The 23,243-nt window shown below is 34.6% G+C and overlaps 1 protein-coding gene across 3 annotated transcripts in view; it reads right to left on the bottom strand.

The window, feature by feature from the left end:
* The window catches only part of LOC132551127 (limbic system-associated membrane protein-like), a 112,402-nt gene that overhangs the window by 5,791 nt on the left and 83,368 nt on the right, over positions 1-23,243 (bottom strand). For 2 of the 3 annotated variants that reach the window (XM_060215236.1, XM_060215238.1), the window contains exons 2-7: positions 20,889-20,998; positions 17,947-18,151; positions 14,868-15,020; positions 9,350-9,403; positions 3,761-3,889; positions 1,212-1,499 (exon numbers count right to left, since the gene is read on the bottom strand). In XM_060215236.1, coding sequence (XP_060071219.1) covers positions 1,212-1,499; positions 3,761-3,889; positions 9,350-9,403; positions 14,868-15,020; positions 17,947-18,151; positions 20,889-20,998 — 939 coding nt within the window. The remainder of the gene's footprint in view (positions 1-1,211; positions 1,500-3,760; positions 3,890-9,349; positions 9,404-14,867; positions 15,021-17,946; positions 18,152-20,888; positions 20,999-23,243) is intronic. The other variant, XM_060215237.1, reaches the window with a different exon arrangement.

Raw genomic sequence — 23,243 nt, 5'->3', positions numbered from 1 at the left:
TGGAAGATAGATCAGCAGTTGTTTCAGAGTATATAACGAAATTGATCAACTTAGCGCAATATACAATGAAAACCGATTGTACTTGTTTATACGTTTGAGAAACGAAATATTCTTAGAATATTTTATCTATATCTTTAATAATCATTTAGATGAAGTAAATTTGGTTTTATGTTCATGCTGTCCACAACTGTTTATATAAGACATGTACGGTACCATTATCTTTACTATGTACTTTTACTACATACAGTAGATTAGTATTTATTAAGATAAAGAAGTGACGCTTTAGCAGCTAACTTGATAAGATTAGGAAGTTAGTCGAACAGGCTTGTTCAAAGCATAGTTGCTTTTTTTATTCAAATTACTACCTTCAATCTAATATGTATCATCAGAAATAATGTCCTAAACTAAACTCAAAGGAGAATAAGACCAGGTGTTAAGCAAAAGTAGGCATCTTCTGCTTCATCAACAATGCCCGGCATGTAAACCTTGGTCAATCCAAGTAATGATGTCATGTTCACAAATGAGAACAAGGTGTACAACGACGGAACCAACCGGTAGAATAACCAGCATCAAATAAGTCCAGCTTCATGTCGCAATAAGAAAAAGGATATTTCTTAATGCGATCACTATGGTGACCATAGAACTTCCCCATAATTAGAATCAACCTGCGTCTTTAAACCTTGTATTATGCGTTTGTCAGTCAGTTGACGACTGTTTGCACGAAGATCGTGATAATGGGAACAGGCCCTTGAATATCGAATCAATTGTGACATACAGGAGATGCAGGGATAATGGTATCAAGAAAAGCTCTCCATGTTGATTTCGTTATAAGAAAACATGATTTTTTAGTTAGTTTCTAGTTTTAAGCTGATGTAGAAAAGACTTGTTTGATTGATCATACAAATTAAACTTGATTACTCTGATAAGTATTGTTTAGTAATAAAGCATGTAAGTAAAAGTTTTCTTTTTAAATGTGTCCTGAAAATTTTCAACGTGATAAATGGTACACACCCAAATGTTAACACTCCGTCAAAATAAAAGTTCCTATGAAATACATTTTATTTTACATTAACACAAATTGATAATTTATGGGATCGTTTATGGTGAATCCGATCAGCCATACATATCCAAATGTCACAGGTGACTTATTATGCTCTGTAGCACATTTATACAAATGTCATATGTGATTTTATATGGCATTTCAGACCTACCATACATGTACATATTTTCCATGTCGTATCCTAATTTATTGGAGGCGTAACACGAATAGTTGCCATAATCAGAGGTTGCAATATCCATGATTCTAAGGCTGAGGGTTATTCGATGGTCCCCCTCGTTGTAGACTTCTAGTCTATGTTTGTTAGAGTCCTTTATTTCCTTTCCGTGTCTCTTCCACACACTTAGAGCTTGAGGAAAGGCTGTGATTATGCATTCCAACATGGTCTCGCGTCCTGGCTCCTGTCCTATCCGTTTGTTTGGAAGCTCTATCTCGGGGGCAACTACAGAAAGATAATTACAACATTGACTAAAAACATATATCTTAATGACAGACGGATTTGAAAACGACTCTTTCACAATTTGTTTCCAAAACATAAAATCACATATGCGTTCAGTAATATTATGTTTTGGAGAAAAAATGTATTCGAATTATTGATAGTATATCATATCTTAATACGTTACACATTTTATTATATGTATATATCCGTGTTATATGATAGTCTCTCAGTCTATACGATAGTCTGTATCCTTGTGATACAAGGATATATCAATACACACTGATAGTCTGGGTAATTTCCGTCATGAACAATTTATACCGAGTATTAACTATATTCGGTAGATTTAGACATCAATAACAATTTCGACCGTCTGTTTTCCACTTGCAGAATGCCAGTTAGTCATGTCTGACGATTCGTGGTGAGGAACGATCGACCTACAGCGAAATTAATCACCTTATAACACAACCAACATCCACAGGTTTCCTCAGAGAAAAGAGAAAGTCTCATTAGTTCTTCCAAATGAAGAAATGTATTATTTGGAATTTAAGAAATGACAGAATACTCGTTTGGGTTGTAAAAGGTGTCGAATTTCATTATGCCGGGCGCGAATAAGATCTATAGTAAGCCAGAGCCAATATTGCTAGCTTTCCGCCCGTTGTAACACTCTCGCGGTAACATGATTATAGGGCTGTTCTAGTCACGAGGTCATCTATGGTAATATTAGCAGAAAGACCTTGCAACTAACCATTATATAGGTAGTGCTGACAGGGAGCACACTTATGGACTACATATATGTATATATCTGGAATCGACTAGAAAAATATCCTTAAACTGTTTCAAAAGTAAAATGAAATAAATAAATGAACGTGGATGTTACTTATCATTTAAATCATAAATCGGCGATATTTATTTCATGTATTCTCAAACTTGAGAATTAGCGAAATATATCGATAGTTCAACTGAATTTCTCTTCAAACTCAAACTCCATGAAAAGAGTGCAAAATACCAGCAAAAATAATTTTGCACGGAGCTTATTGAAAGGTGAAAGGCGAAAAAGGTTTCTCGGTAGAATAAGCGTGTAGCTTCAACGCCGACACAGCCTGTACGCCGACACAGTATCAGCGCTGACACAGCCTGTACGCCGATAGAGTATCAGCGCCGACGCAACCTGTACGCCGACACAGTATCAGCGCCGACACAGCCTGTACGCCGACACAGTACCAACGCCGACACTGTATCAGCGCCGACACAGCCTGTACACCGACACAGTACCAACGCCGACACAGTATCAACGCCGACAAAGTATCAGCGCCGACACAGTCTGTACGCCGACACAGTATCAGCGCCGACACAGCCTGTACGCCAACACAGTATCAGCGCCGACACAGCCTGTACGCCGACACAGTATCCACGCCGACACAGCCTGTACGCCGACACAGTATCAGCGCTGACACAGCCTGTACGCCGATACAGTATCAGCGCCGACGCAACCTGTACGCCGACACAGTATCAGCGCCGACACAGCCTGTACGCCGACACAGTACCAACGCCGACACTGTATCAGCGCCGACACAGCCTGTACACCGACACAGTACCAACGCCGACACAGTATCAACGCCGACACAGTATCAGCGCCGACACAGTCTGTACGCCGACACAGTATCAGCGCCGACACAGCCTGTACGCCAACACAGTATCAGCGCCGACACAGCCTGTACGCCGACACAGCCTGTACGCCAGCACAGTATCAGCGCCGACACAGCCTGTACGCCGACACAGAATCAGCGCCGACACAACCTGTACGCCGACACAGTATCAGCGCCGACACAGCCTGTACGCCAACACAGTATCAGCGTCGACACAGCCTGTACGCCGACACAGCCTGTACGCCAACACAGTATCAGCGCCGACACAGCCTGTACGCCGACACAGAATCAGCGCCGACACAGCCTGCACGCCGACACAGTATCAATGCCGAAAACGTGTGAAATGTCGATATTAAATTGTTAGTAAAACCAACTTATATAAGGACAATGCCTATACTGTTAAATTTTCAATGCGTAGATTCCTCATTTTTTGTCGAATATCAACGGAAAGTAATGAATGTCTACAGAATGCTAGCGGATGTCAAATTACAATAGGCATATACACCAACGAACACACTGAAATACCGTACCCTACCATTATCAATAAATGTTTTTTCTAACGAAATTATAAGTGCTTCTGAAATCCGCTATATGTTTATAAGGTATATCAGTACTGACATTCAACTTCTACTGGGATCTCCCTGTTGACAGCTGGCGAGACATCATTGAAGGCCATACACTCGTAAATACCATCACAGTACCGCGAGACGTTGTAAATGATCAAGATCTCACCATTCATCCCCACTCCTGTAATAGAAAGATGGTTATTACTTTACGTAAACACATACGCTTTAGCTGGTTTTTTTTTTTTTTTTTCGTTTTATTTTGTTTTCACGAAAAAATTGATATACTGTTATTTCGAAAAGACATCACAAAACAAATGCATAAAAAATTAACAAACTCTAAGCAGTAAATGCATATGTAGAAAAATCGAATTTATATTTGCATTCAAGTACAAAAGTGTACCTTTTTGAGTATAAATATCAATGCAATGGTTACATTTAAACAAAAGCGGTTGAATAAATACATAGAAATAGATATGCGAATATACTGTAATAGTAATATATATATATAGTAAATATAAAGCATACGTTATATACAGAAATTGTTTATGATTACATATTGAACAATCGCAAGACAAATGTTAGACTGTACTTGGCAAACGCATGTTAGATAGGCGTTAGTACGTGTATAGTAGATTATCCCTTTTAAATGGCCCAGTAATGCGCCCAAACGCCCAACACAAATTTTATGTCTGACAAAAGTCAAACCCTTGTTAATTTGTTCATTTAGCTGTTTTTTTTTTCTGCCAAGTCGACATACAGCATTTCAATATGACTTTCACTATACAGGTTCGTTCCATGAGTGACTGACAGAAACACCACAATGTACAACAGATACACAAATGACACCTTTGCACATATAACTGCAGCTCCATCCATACACAAACCACTACTAATTACATACATACAACGTGTATATGCGCACTGACCAATTCTAGTTATCTCGAGCTGATGGAGGGCAGGTACACCCGCATCTCATTTCCCCTGCTGTAGCTATTGAACATGTCTGTTAGCTCGATTTCTTCAGAAACATTAACAAAAATATATTTAAAACTCAGTTTTAGCCTCCCGAAGAGGGTTTTCAACTTTTTAAATAATCTAAACATGTTCCGTCCATATAACTGTCATCATATTAATGTCACATGTTATATCATCGTGTGTGTAATATATTTCATCTTAAAATAGTTTTTGTCTTGAATTCCCACTCTGTTGAATCGATGACGTCATACTTACGCATCAACGATTTGTGTTTATCAGCAGACTTAAGGCTTCCTCTCAAAGAGATTGAAACATCTTTAAATGACACATATAAATCAAGATATGCATACCCATCTTGTCAAACACAATTATAATTATAAATTAAGTCAAACATATTACTTAGTCAAACAACAAAAGTATACTTGTTTATTTGTCACACGAAATATATTATTTTCAAAAAAGAAACTGAATCATTGGAAATGACGTTTGATGTAAACAAAACCGTTAACAGATGCAAATGATATTATCTTCTTTACTTTAAAACTGACAGTTTCAATACAAAAACTAACGGAAAATATTGACAATGAAAAACAGAATCTGGATATCACACACAAAGCAGGGATAGAAGGAACAGATTTAGTTTTGATTTGCAGGGAAGCTGTGTGCCAAAGGGTTGGAGAAAGATAAGATTTCGTCTTTATCTTCTGTAAATTTCTACCTTTAAAACATCCTGATGTTAACAGATCCCATAGTCATAAATGTACATGTCACAGCTGCTGCGAGTTTGTAGCAAAATGGAAAGCTTAACAGATAAGTAATGGAAGCTTCAATTTTCGATTTCTCTGAATAGTGAATGTGTTGACTGCAATTATATAGTTTAATCAAAAGACAAAGACATTATGTGTATTTGTGTAAACTACGAAATATAAACAAAATAAAATTCATTTCGTTTTTCTTTATATCTTTTTTCTTAATTTTGGGAATTAAACAACACCAATCATGCTCGAGAAAGGTAATCGTGTAAGGATGGTTCTCGTTATGGATAAAACTACAAAAGACATTTCCATTCAAATCGGGTGAGGTAGATTTGGTGCGAAACGATTTTTGCAAAGACAGCAGCCACCAGATCAGAAATGATGAGAATTGAAAACAGTGCACGTGAAAAACACAAACAAATATGAAGTCCAAGGTCTAGTGAAGGTCATTGATGAGGATAAGGGAATGTGTTGCCTCCGTGGGATATGATTAATCAAAATGGTAAGTTAGTATGATGGAACACACATAAAGATCATTAGTTTCTAGTATTGCAGCTGAGCTAAGAGAATGTGACAGTGTTAATCTCCCAGCTGCTAACTATCTGGGAAGAAGAAGCAAACCGGTGGAGCGGAGGAATCTCTGAAAATTAGAAATATAGTACCATCACGTCCTACCGACCAATTGTGGCCTATGACTGCTGGTGAGGGTGTTTGCATGGGTATCACTATGGCTGTAAACAAGACAGGTGAACACGAGTTAAATGGGAACACTTTTTACAATAACACTCATTCCACATTGCATTGCAAACACGACCAGCTATATGATAAATGCAAGATGTAATCCAATCAAAGTTAATCGTTATTTTAATGCTTTCAGTAGAATAAATTTTAACAATTATAAGCACACAACATATATGTAATCGAATCACGCATATCTCTGTACGTTTCATTTATTATATACACACAGTGATAAGATAAATCATTTTCATAACAGTTTCCTACAAAACATTAAATAATGACAATAAATATTTGAATTTTTGGGGGATTTTTCTGTTAATCTTGCATGATACTATGAATGCGTATTGGTGTAAGGGACAATATTTTAACCTTTAAACACTGAATGAATGTAATGTAATGTAACGTCTTAGCTGATTATGGGAATGACTTTAGAATAAGCAGTGCACAAGATGTATATGGTGATACATGCTCATTCTATGCCTTGAAATAAATATCGTTCGGATACAGTTTTAAGAACAATCGTTTCAGCGCAACAAATATTTTTTTTGATCACGATGTTATCAAAACCAAAATGCCAACGCAGTTATTAGTGTTATGTACACAAATCCTCGAATTTGTCGTCAGTAAATGTGACAGAAAGTGATAATTGGATTAAATAGATGTTGTTTTGGGTTTTTTGAAATGTCAGATATTTTGCCTTTTGATAATAATACAGTTGATAATCATGTTATCTGGTAAATAGTTATACATAGATAGGTATAACTATATCACAATGTTTGTTTGTAATCTTTACCATCGATATTAAATATTTAATTATGTACCGATGAATAATGTACTTGTATCTGTATTAGTGTTATTCGAGTGTTTATATTTTGGAAAATATAGTAATAGAAAACAAGTTAGAAATAAATTTATATTACAATCGAAAATTTGATGACTTTACAACAACTCACTTGAGTTTAAAAACCATTGAAAAAGAATAGCAACATGTGGAAATGTTTAAGAGAACAATGTATTCTTAATAATTTTCAAAGAAATTAAATCATTAAGTATCAATACCATTTTCATCTGTTTTTAATATTTGTGATTTTGGGCATAACGACACTAAGTTAATCATACAAAGTCATAAGGTCTGTAAAATAATGTATGCGCATACATTTATATATATGTATATAAGCTTACGTCATTTCATTATATCATGCAGCTACAAAAGTAAAACATGTAAAGAGACATTCTCAGGACCAGAAGGTTAATATCGTATAATACAAATTCGTGATAATTGACATCAAATCTCATGTTTATTAGATATACCCAAAATACATTATTCTTTATACATATATATATACTGTATATATATATATATATACATATATACAAAATATGGCCAATCATATGTAACCCTGACACACAGAGCTTTCAAAATTTAAATATGTTTAATTAGTCTTAAAACTGACAAATAAGAATGAAGACATTGTATATATTTGGTAAATAATGATAATTAGTCAGTAACAATGCTGTATCTGGTACCTGAAATATATTGATTTGATATCGCAAAGAGTGTTAATTAATGAAAAATAAAATATATTTCATCTACCGTTGCATCATCTAAAGTTGCAAATTAGAAACGATACTAACCCGACATCCGAACGAGACATGTAGAAAGCTCTGCGGTCAAATTGAGACTTAATTAATGTTTATTCTTGATGTATATAAAGAGTAAAAAAGTGTTAGTCAGTGTGTTAGTAGTTCAGTACACAAACAGTGAACATTGCGTCCTCCATACACACATGCACTTACAGCCAGACACCACCGAAATCCATCATAGACTTCAACCAATGGGAAGTCTACTTTAGACGTTCGAATGTATGAAAGATAGATAATCTTTCCATTTCTGTTTGTTATGATACGATGACCCCAAAGCTAGTCTATATCTACAATGCGGTTGCTCCTCATCCACATTGCTGTGAAAATGCACAAAATGCGTTTACATTATTCATATATGTGAAGTAAAGGACCTTATTATACTAAATATTTGTAAAATTTACGTTATGTTAAAACCGGTTGGCTATCTATAAACAAAATCTTCCTTCAAGAGATATTGTCAACCCACTCAATACATATCAGTCTAACTACACAGTATATTATTTTATGATGTTGTCCTAAATGAAACGATTTAAATTCCAAAATAAAAAAAATGAAAGAACTCAACAAAAACATCAACGTTTAAATCAAACCCCAAATAGTACATTACCATTGTTATTTACGTATTTTTACTACAGTCTAAACAGGTTGTTAATCATTGTTAGTAAGTGAAAACTCCAATGTGAGGATGAGCAACCGGAAGCCATGCACAATCTACTCACGTGACATGTTTCCGCTTCCGGAAATCAGCTGTCCACCAGTTTATACGATCTTCACTCTTAACTCGAGCTATATTTTCGTATTTGAACTCCGAGGGCAACACATAATTTCTTTTATTCAAGTATCAATTAAGTAAAATAACTTACCTTGTTAGTAAAAGGTGATGGTCCAAAAGTAATTTGACCTTTTCTTCGCTTCAATATTTAATCATACCGTAAGAAATATATCTCGAGAAAACAGTGTTTCCATGTTCTCATTCAGCATTTGTGAAAATACGTCTTTAAAAATCAAGGAGAAAATAAGACAGGATAACAGCGATATAGCAACGAAACAGCAAAGAAGACATATCTTTGAAGCTTTGCTACAATATGATAATTTCATAGGAAAAATAAGATTAACACAAAATAAGAAAGACAAACCTTCAATGTAGATAAAATGAGCATTTTCTCAGAACAGGTATGATACATATGTATATCCTACCTTCACGGATGAATATAGCCATTTTGAAAATTTATAATTTCTTATCAGTCAAAATCAACATAATCATGAAATACGTAATTGAATTTATCTAAAAAAAAAATGACAGGTAATAATTTTCGTTATGTTTGTCATTACAAGGAAATACTGATAAGTTTGAGCATTGATGATAAGGATGTACAGCAGATGAGTTACAAATACTGAAAGAGAATAACCCTGACCGCATAAACTGGTGAGTACAGCTGATGTCAGTCAACAAATGGCTGATAAGACAGTCACGTACATAAACTTTAAAAAGCATGACACACGGCTATATCACATAAGTCTTTCAATACCTGAACGATTGTAAGTGCATGGTCCTATGGAAGAGCGCCCTCGTCCTTCCAGTCCTGACAAAGCAAAATACACAATGAAGTAAAGCTATCGAGGAACAGATATACAACATTTAAAACTGTCTCCACTGCCTCAAACTATTCCATGCATTTAACTGTATTTATATTGGTATATATTCACACTGGATAAGTTTAGGTTGTTTTCTTCTAGCATGCATATAAATATGTATATACAAATATATATATATATATATGAATGGGTCATGATCTATCGAGGAGTGGCTCGGCATCAGTACTCTAGCATGCGATAGGTGGACAGTAGATCTGACGGACTCTGTCAGTCATGAGATGGGTTGTTTCAGTACATCTTAATTTAAGGCCGGAAGCGAATGATTGAACATAGGATGAAATCACAATACAAAATAAAAAAAGTATCAAATGAAAATCGTTTATGCTCATCAAAAGATTTAATTTTATAGACACAGACCTAGAAATTCGACAATTTTTATTCTAGGGGAAAGCTTTGGTGATATTTACACTTTCAAAGAAACTACACAAATGACACACAAACACACACACATAAAAAGGTATTTTTCTTTTACATATTCAGCACATTTGTATGTCAAACTATGGATTCGTGCGCTGGATAAAACTATATCCCTTCTCAACCTCAAAGTAATGTCATTGGCTAATTTAGATTTTGCAAATTTCAGTTTCTAAAATAAAGATAAAGGGAAAACAATATAACAGATTGTCCTTAGATATATGCTTGAATATTCATTAAAAATGATGGCCTATAAAGAATGTTTGGCCCTACAGCAATAGCTCTGCTCCTGTTTCTTTGTAGTGTTCAGCACTTTTCATATAAAATGTGTAACCTGCAGGCTGTTGATATGATTTTGTGAATTATGATTAGTAGCACGTACACATCCTGCAATACGCTTTATCAGACAAAAAATACATGTAGGATTTAAAATGATTGGTCAAACAAACTGGACAGTAAACACGACCATAAATGTTCCGATAGCTTACAACGGAACAAAACTGAAAGATATAGAAAATCTTAACTCAAGCTCAAAATCGATGAAACGAAGACAAAAAATTTCAACAGGTAATTTACACACAAGAATTTGGGAAACACTATAAGACCAGATATTCCAGAAGCGTCTTCAGATTCATCGACGACTAGCGTTATATCAATATATTACAGGACGTCAGTACAAATTCATACGTATGGCATACTTTCTTTTTTGAAACTGCAATGAATGTTCCTTAGTATCTTAAAATAATATTTCTGAATTCTTAAGCATTTCAAGTAGCTTCCCCTGTAATCTACTCAAATGCCAGTGATTCCGTGTGCTCGTAAGCGAAAATCGAAATCGTAGTGCATGTGTACATTTGTCTTTGACTGAGTATATGTTACATGTAAATGTATCTAATATAAGGGACGCAGGGATAGTCCTGCAGAAACGACAAGAAAAACAATTAACAAAATCGATGAGGGGAAAGTGAAAAAAAATAAAAAAAAAAAAGTATAGACACGAAAATCCTTGACAAAAGTACAAAAACATAACAACAGATGTTCCGCAAATGTAACTTTCTTCTGCGTCTGTTAATCTCAACCAATCAAAGTAAAAGATGTTACGTTTTAAAATGCAAACAAGGGAATGAATACTTTGTAATAGTATGTAACATACTTCAAGGGTAAATCGAAATCTTCAAGCTTTTCACACTGCTGCAAGGAGAACTGTCCTATTGGTTACGTTGTAAGTAATGATCAGGGTACAGGGTTATTTAAAATACATTTTCATGAAATTTCAAGCAATGAACAAGAATGACAAAACAACCAATCAAGTTAGTGAATACCCAAACTGAACCAAATATATAGAATGCTTAGAGATGAAGTGACAAACTAGAAAGTTTGTTAATATTGTTTCTTACCAATGAATTAATAATGTTTTCATTTTGTCATACATTTCTCCCTTTATCGAAAGAAAAGTATATTCCCTCATACCTTGAACAGTTATATAGGCGCTTTTACTGGTGTATAATTCCCTGTTATACGCTTGGGGGAAGTAAAGATATGTCCCTGACAGGACAAAAGTATGACGTCATAGTAACAATTCAATGACGTCACGGCAACCCTGTCAAACACTTAAATAACAACAGCAAAATAATGTCACACTTTGGTTAAGATTAATAGGCTATAACTTTTGGTGTAGGTAAGATACAGAATGTAAATTCCCATCCGATTAGGAAATCCTGGATTGCTTAAACTTGGGCTTTGTGAGGTTAGACAATCAGGTATTCCGTCCAATGTTAACGATTCTCTTTCCTACTATCAAAGTAAGGAACTGTCCTTTCTTTTTCTCCCAATTCCCTAAATAATCCGATGAAATAATACCAATACCTATCGCAGTTTTAATTAATGGTTAAAACTTGTATGGAAATGATCAATACCAAGCAAATATGATCGAATTCAAACATTTATGAGAAATTTGAAATAAATTCTGTCCGTATTACTACGATACGCCTTCGGTAAATTTATGAAATGGCGTCATCAGTACCAACAGACGATTACTTATAAAATTGACGACGTGAACATTAGTTTGATACTAGGTAAATGAGACTCCTGGAGTGACGAATATTAAGTTTTATGACACAAATCTTTGCCAACATAATAGAAAATAATCTCTTTGCAACTGAATTAGATAAGTGTCATTAATGCACAGTACATTTTTGCTTCTCCTGTGTGATAGCTTTTTCGACCTAATTACATGCAATGGTCCAGTAAGTCACAAAATTGATATACAACTGTGTTATCGTTAATTCGATATTCATTTATTATTTAGACTCAAATGAACGTGGTGTGACTTTTTTATAACTTGTTACGAGTGATCCGTGGCATAAAAAAGAATTAAAAAGAAAAAAAACACCATAATCTATAGATAATGTGTAACATTTGATGCGTATTTGATAGTTGATGACTAGACAGCATAATGTTATCATGGCTGACAGAGAGATGGTTTGAGTATACATTGCATGTAGTAGTTTTTTCGTTCTGAATCTAAAGTCAGTGATGTGAATAACGTATCAACTGACACACCAATGCAGTAACAACTCAGTAACTGATAGCTAGAATGACAAAACCCATAAGGTTGCATTGCCATATTTACCACATACCAGCAATGTAATCCGTTCTATTTCGGTTTTTGTTGAACGTTATCAAGACGACTATGACATATAAATTAGGTAAGTAAATGACACAGGGAGAATCTAATCAAATAAATTCGGCGATATATATAAAGAACAGATAGATATACCTGTATTTGCAAGGGTATCTCGTGAAAATTTCTTTTGCTGAATTTTGCTGAGAAGAAAGTCCCGTTGGCAAATTACAATGCCTAACAACTACCCGATTTAATCGTATGTTTAAATATGGAGAGGAAGCAATTCATCCTTGTCATGATTTCAATCATCGAAGAGAATATAACATAGTATTTGCTATACAATGAAACATTGTAAATTCTGAACAAAACAACATCAATCCAATTAAATGAAAAAAATAACATGACAACAATTAATAGATTTATGTTTAAAAGAATGCTTCAATCGAAATATATATGTAAATTACTATGTACATCAAACTATCCTGAAAATTGTTCATCAATTTCATCCTTAAGTGAGGCTCTTTGGATTTCGAAACAAGAGACAATTGTCGGAAATATTTTGCTTGTCCTTCAAAACGAGTTCAAAATTTACCATGTTATGGGCAAATATTTGAACAAAACGTCAACATACAGGCACACATAGACGACTCCAGAAATATCCCTATATTCAAAGCAAATAATCTTTTAGCTCAAACAAAATTTGAACTTTGTGTGCATAGATTAATTTCCAGTGAAAAATCACAATTGTGCTAATGAAATGAGATCCGTTGATCGTCCTGTATATATACCGTTGGGTAGTACTTGAATAAAAATAACAATGATGCCTACGGCAATAACTCATTAACATTCAATAGTCATATACATTGCATAGCAAAGAAGGTATTGGTCAATGCAGATGTGACCGTACACCATGCCAAACGCTCCGATTTTAATGACATATATCTGTAACTGTATTGTCAACAGCATATGAATATCTATACATATTTTGGACAAAAACATACAAATGAATATCAACTCTTAACATAAATTTAGGGTTAGAAACAATAGAGCCAACTAAAGAATTTACCTGCACCATACACCTGTTTCGTCCTTCTATGACTCCATACAGAAGGGCAATGACCTAAATTGTGCAGTTCAGGGGTTGACTGAAGTATATCCTTTGTGATCTTAAGAAATTTCATCACTCAATCAGTTTCGTATTTTTCATATAGCAGATATTTTACGAATAACGTGCATTAGACGCAGTTTATGATACGTGCTTGAGTCTGAAATTTTCTTTTCATCCACAAATTCCATGCTTCATCACATTTCATCACATTCGTCTTCCTGTTTTAATAACGCTGTCATCAAAATTAATTTTTCAGTACATGTGAATTACATAGACTACATGCATCATTTCAAGCATAACTGTCGAGAATGACGAAACAGTTGTATTGTGCGGTTTGATTTAATATTTGGCTACATTGTTTCTGAACGTTTATAGAACAGCATTATGCCCTTGCGCGACTTTTTTTACAACCATTTCATACTTGTACTCTTAAAACAGAATACACGTATGAATGGTCCATACATATCCCTCTCCTTAGCGACCATACTTTTAAATTGTCAATATGCATTTGTCTTCCATCTGTATGGTCCCAGGTCAGTCCAAGTAAAAGACAACAAATCCTGAAATACAACCAGCTGTAAAGGAATGTTTAGCTATCATCGACAAGAAAGTACGTTTCTTTTGCTTTGAGCAACACTAATGTAATGCCATGAAGAGTATGACTGTGTTTTTATTGATGACGTGTTTCTATGGCGATGATAAAATGTCTCGAGATACAAATGAAGATAGCGATATATCTATTCAATTATCAACTTCCACAATACCGAATTGTCGTTGTTGCTGGTTTTTTTCAGATCTTTTCTTTTTGATATGGTTTTTAAGAGTGTAAATTAAAAAGATGTATAATTTCTGACTTTTTCACACTCTGATTATAATTCAATTTTCAAGAATCGAAAATATCACTTATTTTATTATTTCAAATAAAATTTAAAACGCTAGCTTTGCTTTATCAATAGCAAAAGTTAGCAAAAGTTACACTTAAACAGGTATATTTGTAATGTAATATTCCAACGGTGATGAACTCCTCTCATCACCCCTCCTCCTACCCACACCTCCATACATCCATCGAAAAATAAACGTTATATTGTTTGTCGAATGCCCGTCCGTACTGTACACTTACCTACTATCGATTTTAAAGTGACCTTTTAATGTCACATTCAGTCATACTTACATATTGTACTTACGTCTACACATCAAACGGCGGCCAAGTGACTTCAACATAAAATCGTGACGTAGTACTCACGTTCTTTGACTCCGAGACTCTGACCCAGAGGTCGGCGGTACCAATGCACTGTAGGGGGAGGAACTCCTGTTACGTTACACACAAGAGTAACAGTATCGCCTTCACGAGCTACAACCTCACGTGTGGACGCCTCATCGACTATCCGCGGGGCAACTAAAAGCAATGATATCAACATTCTTGTCAGATCTTGATAACAACGCCGTCAACAAAAATAGACAAATGAAATTATTTTGAATTGATCTTTGATGTTTGTAGATTAACACCATTCTCTGATAGAAGACTTGCACCAAACAACAACCTGATGACAACACCCACAATTTGCCCTTAGTACATGTCCTACCTCATGAAGTTCAACAGTAACGTTCATATCCATGGAATAATTCAGTTCAGTATATGACAGCCCGTATTGATACACGGATTATAACATGCACGCATTCATTGACATTGTTTTTGACAAGTATGCCATAATGTTAGAGGGACATCACGGTAAAAACATTAATGTTGTTCTTGATTGTAGTGTATTTTCTATACTTCCAGATACGTTTCTATGTTATCCCGATGTTCACAGTCAAGCCAGCTTGACCACGTCCATAGTTCGGGAAACCTCTCTAAAATCTAGTGCTGATGACGTCACGTCATAGTTTTTAAAACGAGGATGTTCATTTTCCTAACACTGCCACATGAATGCGGAACGAAATGACAGTGACAGAAGTAAGACGTTAAGTAAAGTCCCGTTTTTCAGCATTGGATTTTGTTCTTGGTGTGGCAATCACTGTCTGATAGCTCTAAGTCAATTCAGAATTACGAATTAAGTCATATCTTTGACAACATTGTCGCGACCCATTCAGGCGAGTAACCATTTTGTTTATAGGTGACGATGCTCCCTTAGGTGATATACATATCTAGTAATCGAGAAAAAAATCAGTTTAAAAAGTCGTTTTACCGTAATATCACTTTAATCGTCATTTAATAGAATTACATCACTTGATATATTTCTTTCTTTCTTGGTCTTAAAGGGACTGAGTGTTTATTTTTTGTTATTTTTTTCATGCGTTTGGTTTCGAACAAGCATTCTAGTACTTAAAATTAGATTATTCACAAAATTACAACACTTTTTTTATTTTTAACATCAAACTAAGTGATTCATTTGAAAAGGAATGACTTGTAGGATTCACTCGCTCTCTTTCAACTGATGCCAACTGTTTGTCATATATCCCAAGCTAGTTCTTCCTATATTTCAAATCACGAATTCTTTTCTTTCCTAGTACTTTCAGTTAAGTGAGACTTAGGACCTCTCCGCTTTGATTTGGAATCCGCCATCATAGTTATGATTTCTACCTTTTTTCGCATCGCGCATGCGCAAATACATTGTTTACAATTTCCGAACTATTATGATTATGAATTAGTGTTGGGTCGCTCCTATTTCATTTTGATTTTTTGACGTTTTTATGCAAACTTTTAAATATTGTAATTAACTGAAAGTGCACAAATTCTGACAGATATTAAGATATCATAATGCCTTTTATCAGTTATCAAATTAAAATCTAACCATTTAGTCCCTTGTATAAATAACCCAAAAAATATTGCTCAAGTCATGACCTGATTATCTGGATGAATCTTATTCTTCTTTTTAATATAAGATTGTTTTGTATTACAATTTTATTATTTGTGATACAAGACTACAGTGAGCAATAGAATATTAAAATGTACATTTAAACGTCAAATGTTCACATTTCTACTGACAGTATCATTTACTAATGCGTTTATCGTATTAATGACGGAGAGACTGCTATAAATTACATTTTGACAACCAGAGAATCTCAGTGAGTGTTTCACGAATGAGCGAATTGTCTAACAGCTATCTGGTTATCATCTCTCTGTGAATGAAGCCCTGTTTGTTATCAGTATTATCACAGATTACCCATCACATACCGTCCTGGTTGCTGTGAAGGAGAATGTGATTTGTAATTCGTGTTCCAGCACAATACAAGGAAAATAAGGTAACACTGAATGCAAATAATAATAAAAATATTGCTCGTAAATCTTTCTTCAATTATTCTGATAAATTGGTTTAACAGGTTATGTATTTTTTTTAAAAAAGAAGTTTAAATCAAAAGCAACAGGAATGAGGGACATGTGGCGATTTGAGACTTTGTAGTGAAATAATACACCAGCTTGTAACGGACAAGCAGATCACCGAAATGGACCAACATCCTAACCTTTATTGTAAACTGGAAACCGTTGTCAAATCCACCTAATGATCATGATGTGTCATTTAAGCGCATAATGTATTGTATTGGACCAGCTATATATTCGGGTAATTATATTCTATTTTTGTATATCTAACGTTTTAACATGCGCTTTTTGAATAATTGTGTCCCTGACACCAACACTTATTTACAATAGCAACGTTTATGACTGTTAGCTTCTGTTCTGTTATTTGGGTTATTTAATTTGATACTTGTAATTTGTTACAGAGGATTCTCCCAAATATCAACCATCTAATCAATTATTCTGTGGCGATGGTTTTATATCAACTTGGGAAAACCGTTGCGAGTTTTCCGCGCTTGGAAAGACGACTTAGAAATGTCTGTGTCTCTCATTTTACAAATGAAATGTGATGTGTACGGTTTTTAGGTCTGCCTAGGTCGTAAACAGAAACTAACCGAAAAATACAGTCATTTTAAATCGAATATGAAAATACAGGCTGTGTTTGAACGGCAGTTATATAGTTCAGTCAGACTTAATTTGGTACCAAACATATTTAATGTATAAATGACGTCATACTCCATAAAACAAATCTTACATGAATGTAATTCTTTATGAAAAAACAACGTTATATCTAATACTGGCAATGTTTAGTGTATGTCAGTGTTTCTTGGTCAATCAACAAAATATTTCAATGAATATTTTAATGTTTTTTCTTTCAAGTTTTTTCTTTAATCTAATGCAACAGGTGATATGTGCTGTTTAAATTAATTTTTTTTTTTTTGGGGGGGGGGGGGGGGGGGGGGGGGGGAGGGGGGGGGCAAATGCTTTCCCTACAATATCCTGAACTAATTGCCATAGTAAGACTTACCTAAAACGTATAATACAACATTTTTGGTTTTGATAGGGTCAGTGTTGATTTGACAAGTATACCGGCCCCTATCAGAGTATCGCACTTCATGAATAAGAAGGTTCCAGTCTTTGGTATATGGCCGCTCCACGCTGATCCTGTCATCGTCAATTATTCTTTGGATTTCAAAAGTAAGCAGAGTTGACCACTGATCTGTCCACACCACCTACAAACATATGATACATTACAATGGTTAGTGTAATTATTGAAACACTTGTACAATCCGTCATGTAGTGGGCCACACAGAGATCAATGGTAATAAATGTCGAGTTTTTTTTTATCCTAAATATCATAAAAAAACAAACAAACAAAACATGTACAAAGCGTTTGCTTCTTTAAAGTTTCCATTCTACATCATGAAGACCAAACCATTACGATACCGCAAATACAACTTCATCTTGATATTAACTTCAATAGATATAGACACATGGTTTTAGTGAAAGTTAATGCTATACATTTTTTTGCGTAAAAATAAAAAAAAATTAAAAAACCACAAGTAGATGGCATTCCCAGTATAACTTTAGAATTAGCTACAGTAATGCCTAATTATAAAATGAACCTCATTATACCGTTTTGTTTTTGTTTTTGTTTTGTTTTGTTTTTTTTTTATTTTTTATTTTTGTCTTCAGTGACGCGGAGAGTAGAGTCTATATTGTTGAGATTTAAATTTCACAAAATATTGAATAATTTATGAAATTACAGTTTTGAATTTCCATATTTAAAATTTCTAACATTTGATTATAATAAAGATGTGATTTTTTAATTAGATTTCGTTACATTTTATCATTGAATACGACAGTATATTATGGTTTTCCGTTTATATATTGACTATCTGTTTGTCCTACGCGTTCCATGGGAAACCCAAGGAAAAACTAATAGAGGTCTAAGGAAACATAACACTTTATTCTTAATCACGTGCTTACAAGAATTTATTTTTGTGTGTATTCCACAAACAATAAATAAGTCTAACCGAAATTCACTTATCATTACTGATCCTAACACTGTATAGGAGCTTGCTGTTTTTATTACCTACCAATTTTATCTAGATAATTAGTTTTGAAAGAAAATGAAACAAAAAACCAATTTTTTTTTTAAACCGTGATATTTAACTAAAACAAACAAACACAAAATTACTTTTTTTTCTTCAAAGATAAGAAAGATTTTTTCCTGTTTTATCTCAAGATTAAAAGTTATGTAATTCCAATGGTTGATAAACCATATAATTCACTTGAAGTTTGCGTGTTTTACGTTATATTTTGTTACTATATCATTACTTAACATTGTAAGAGATAACTCACAAACATATCCTGTCACTGATATTTCCGTCTCTATATCCTCTAATATTTTACTGCCTTGTACTTAAGTCTTTTGAAATTACGTTTTTTTGTTAAACAAGAATTTACAGAAAGCTATAGACAATAAGGCATGTCCGTTGTGTATGATATGGAGCAACTTTGATTGCTAGACTGTATATCATCCGGATGATAAGGTTTTATTACTAATATTTGTTCTTCTCTATTCATTTCCATCGAGTCACCAAAATTGAATACACAAACAATTCATTGCGAGATTACTTTGTAATACCGAAAACTATCTGCTGTTAAAACACCGTCAAGGAATGTAAATGATCGAACGGGCTGGGCAGTCATCCATGAGTATTTTGATGAAATAAATAAGACATGTTCAATCGAACGCGCCCCGAGATTATAGTGTCGGAACTTATTCTTGGGTGCGTTCTATACAGTAATTGTTTGGTGGCTCCTTCAACCTTTCATTTGCATCGTCAAGTAACGGCAGAAAGGGTTAATCTGATTACGAGCGCGCGGAAATTCTTGTCTTATTATTTTTATGACTTTGGGCAGAGGTCATGTTTATGGACGTTAGCCATCTTGGACATGAAGCCTTAATGTAAATGTTATGGTAAGACTATCATACAGTAGGAACAAGAAAAACAGAAGAATCACCGAATCACCAAACCTATCAATTCCAGGTCTAGTTTGAAGAGCAGATGCCACTTGAAAGTCAATATTATCGAAAAGGCTCCGAACCTAAAGAGGACGGGGACAGGGAGACTGTTGTATATAGAAGACTGTTTTCATGATCCAGCATCATATTTGCTTTAATAGAAAAAGCTATTGTCTAGGCGTTGTACTATTTAAGAGGTCTGCATTACTGGTGAGTTGAAGTCTGCACACTATTTACGTTCCTTTCCCATGCGACATAACTATACTTGATAAAATAAGAGTCTTAATGAATGTGGATACAACTTGTTCTCCATAAGCGAAAACAGACGGCTCCTTGGTTCCTTCGCTTGAATCATGCCATTTCGAAGAGCAGACGACAAAAAGCAAATGATTTTCTTGCCGGATCCGGAATACAATTATTGAACAAAATTGACACTTATCGACTCTGTCGTCGAAAGGAAAACACTAAGACTATTAGATGATTAAATTATTATGTATGGAATTGAAGTGTAATGAAAAGAAAGCACAAGGGAATATCAAACTGGAAACCACACTTTTGATAACACGGTGGTACATTTTCATAGGAAAATCGCCGCTTGCTGTCTAATTCCTGGTCTATCTGTCCGTCAGCTATTGTCTGGAGTGTCTATCAATGTCGGAGAGTTTTTCTGCATAATACCAAATATCTATATCATGGCCAACGTAAAATCTTTATAATATACAAATACATACAAAATATGGCGTATATTAATACGTTCACAATATCTGCCCGATAAAGAACTCGTTTGTTTACATAAAACTCATTATTAACACATTTTTAGCCGATATTCATTTACTTAATGGGATATATCACGACGGTGTAATTTGGTATTCCTGGAAAATAAATTAATCGGACCTTTTTCCTGAAGTCCCCTACAATGGTTCCTTCTTTGAACTTACCTTATGATTGCCTAAATGTTCAACGGAGCATGGTAAAATTGCAGTCTTTCCTTCCACCACTGTGATATTGACTACCGGAACGTCGAAGCTAGGCTCCGTAGCAAAAATATCTGAACGAAAAAAGAGAAAGATACGTGTTAAATACTAGAGGTATATTCTTTAAAAGTGAAACTCGGAACGCAGTTCTTTCTTGTACGTCGGTTACCTTTGAGGATTTATATAAGCACTTAGCGTCTTTTGTCATCATATATGTCAGTGTATTATTGCTTGATAATGAATAAGATATTGTTTAAACCAGGACCAATGCTATGTCATGTCCTTTACTCTAAGTCGTATTAAATATACCTGTTTCAATAATTTCATCTTTAAATCTTACAAATGACTAAAGGCAAGACATTCATATCGACAATGAATGATATAAGAAAATAGCCTATCAGTTACATACGTGTAGGTACGTTCCCCAGATATTCGGTACATTGAAGCTCAAGCTTGACAGGGAAACGGTCCCTATCCATTTGTTTAAACATTGAGAGCATTTTCGTGGATTTGAAAAAAAAATCTAGAGATTTGCTTGATCATATACATGTATTAAGACAATGAAGAAATGTTAAGATGTACAGATGAAAGCCCTTTCACATTTTTTATTCTCACACCATTTGCAACTCAATTGTCCTTTCGTTTTGTAGAGGCACATATTTTATCGCCTTAATTCCCTGGCATATAATATATGAACGTGTTGTCTCTCGAGGCAAGCATAACAAACTGACAAAAATACCAATAATTCTTAAAGGACGTTGATATGATTTACCCGTATACCAGAAGGATGACTAACACAACATCTTGGCGATTGATGACCTCACATCAGATAAAATGTCCCTTGGTAATTTCTAAGAGTGTTTTGTGATGTTTCTGTTCTGTCCCATAGCAGCAAAAAAAAAATCATCAAACTGGATGACTTTGTCTTGTGATCGGATGATAGTCAAATTAGTGATTCTTAACGGCAAACCCCATTACAGCCGTTTAATTATGAACAATTACCTATAGAAATGTCGCTTCTAACGTTCTGATGGGATTCGTCTACTCTTAATTTTCACCTCTACAGTACCGCATATTGAGTTTAGATTATTGAATGAAATTGCACCCTAAATTAGACAAACAATCAATAACACTGTGAGTTGGAAAGTATTTCTTTATTTTAGAGAATAGATATTAGGATGAAAGCCTTGTCCATAGGGACAAGTGGTCGACATCTTTCTTCCTTCTTCCATCTGAATGTGTTGTTCATTTGACTGTTCAATTCAATTTCAAGAACCACGCTAGGAATAATTCAATTTCTCCCTATGGGACCCATGCGAACAAAACGCACACGAGATTAAGACGTATCATCCATTCGGAATAAAATACATTTCGGAGACCATCTGTCTTCTTCTTGTTTTTCTAGATACTATGCGGCCGTGACAGGAAGATGAAGTGGCTGTGAACAATGCCTATTTTAACACGGGGCATGTATCACCATGTAAAACATCGGAACGGAGCCGTATTTCGTGGTCATTTTTCACTGTCTAACCTCCACACGATATATAGAATTGTCAACTTAATAAAATGGAGCGACTATGAAATATGATCCATAATCAGAAATGTCGAGTCAGAAAGGACTGTTATTCGTTATTCTGCCGCAAAGATCTGGCGCTTTATCAATGTAGCCAATCGCTGTAAAAACAAGCCATGATGAATTTCTCAGCTAATAAAACAGGCCAGCCCCCCCATGTAAAGGATATCAAAATACTATGTTTTGAGTTCCTGCTAGTCTTTTTCTATTAGTTGTGGTTTCCGTATATTACCAGGCGTTGATTGATTGGGGACCTTTTTTAATACTTTTGCTGATTTGTCAATTAAGGAACCAAAGGGAGAAATGCTTGGACATATTTTGCAAAACTCCTTACGGGGACTCCACTAGACATTTGAAGCTCAATTACGTACCTTTTCCTTATATTGTAAGCAGTTATATTACCACTTATAGTAATAAATGTATCAATTTTATTGACTATTGTTCTCATAGACTGTTGTTATCACTTGCCGATTTTTCTTTTGGTGAAATGAAAAATAAAAATAAATATTAGTCTTAGATCAAAAGAAGGCGAGATTGCACGATAGAGTATTGAAATTCTCGAATTACATATACATCTTGGTTGTCTCGTTATCAATCAAGCGTACCAACAAAGATAAAAGTTTTTGTAATGAAAAAAAAAATAAATAAACGAACGAACGAAAGGACGAAAATTGACTGATCCAAAGCTTAAATAGTCAGAAACATTTCAGTCACTTGTATTCACTCATAAAAAGGGATCAATGTTT

The sequence above is a fragment of the Ylistrum balloti genome, unplaced genomic scaffold, assembly GCF_031769215.1.
Source record: "Ylistrum balloti isolate Yb309-2 unplaced genomic scaffold, AGI_CSIRO_Ybal_v1 Utg370178, whole genome shotgun sequence".
Lineage (NCBI taxonomy): Eukaryota > Metazoa > Mollusca > Bivalvia > Pectinida > Pectinidae > Ylistrum > Ylistrum balloti.
This window is presented reverse-complemented; position numbering and strand designations above follow the sequence as displayed.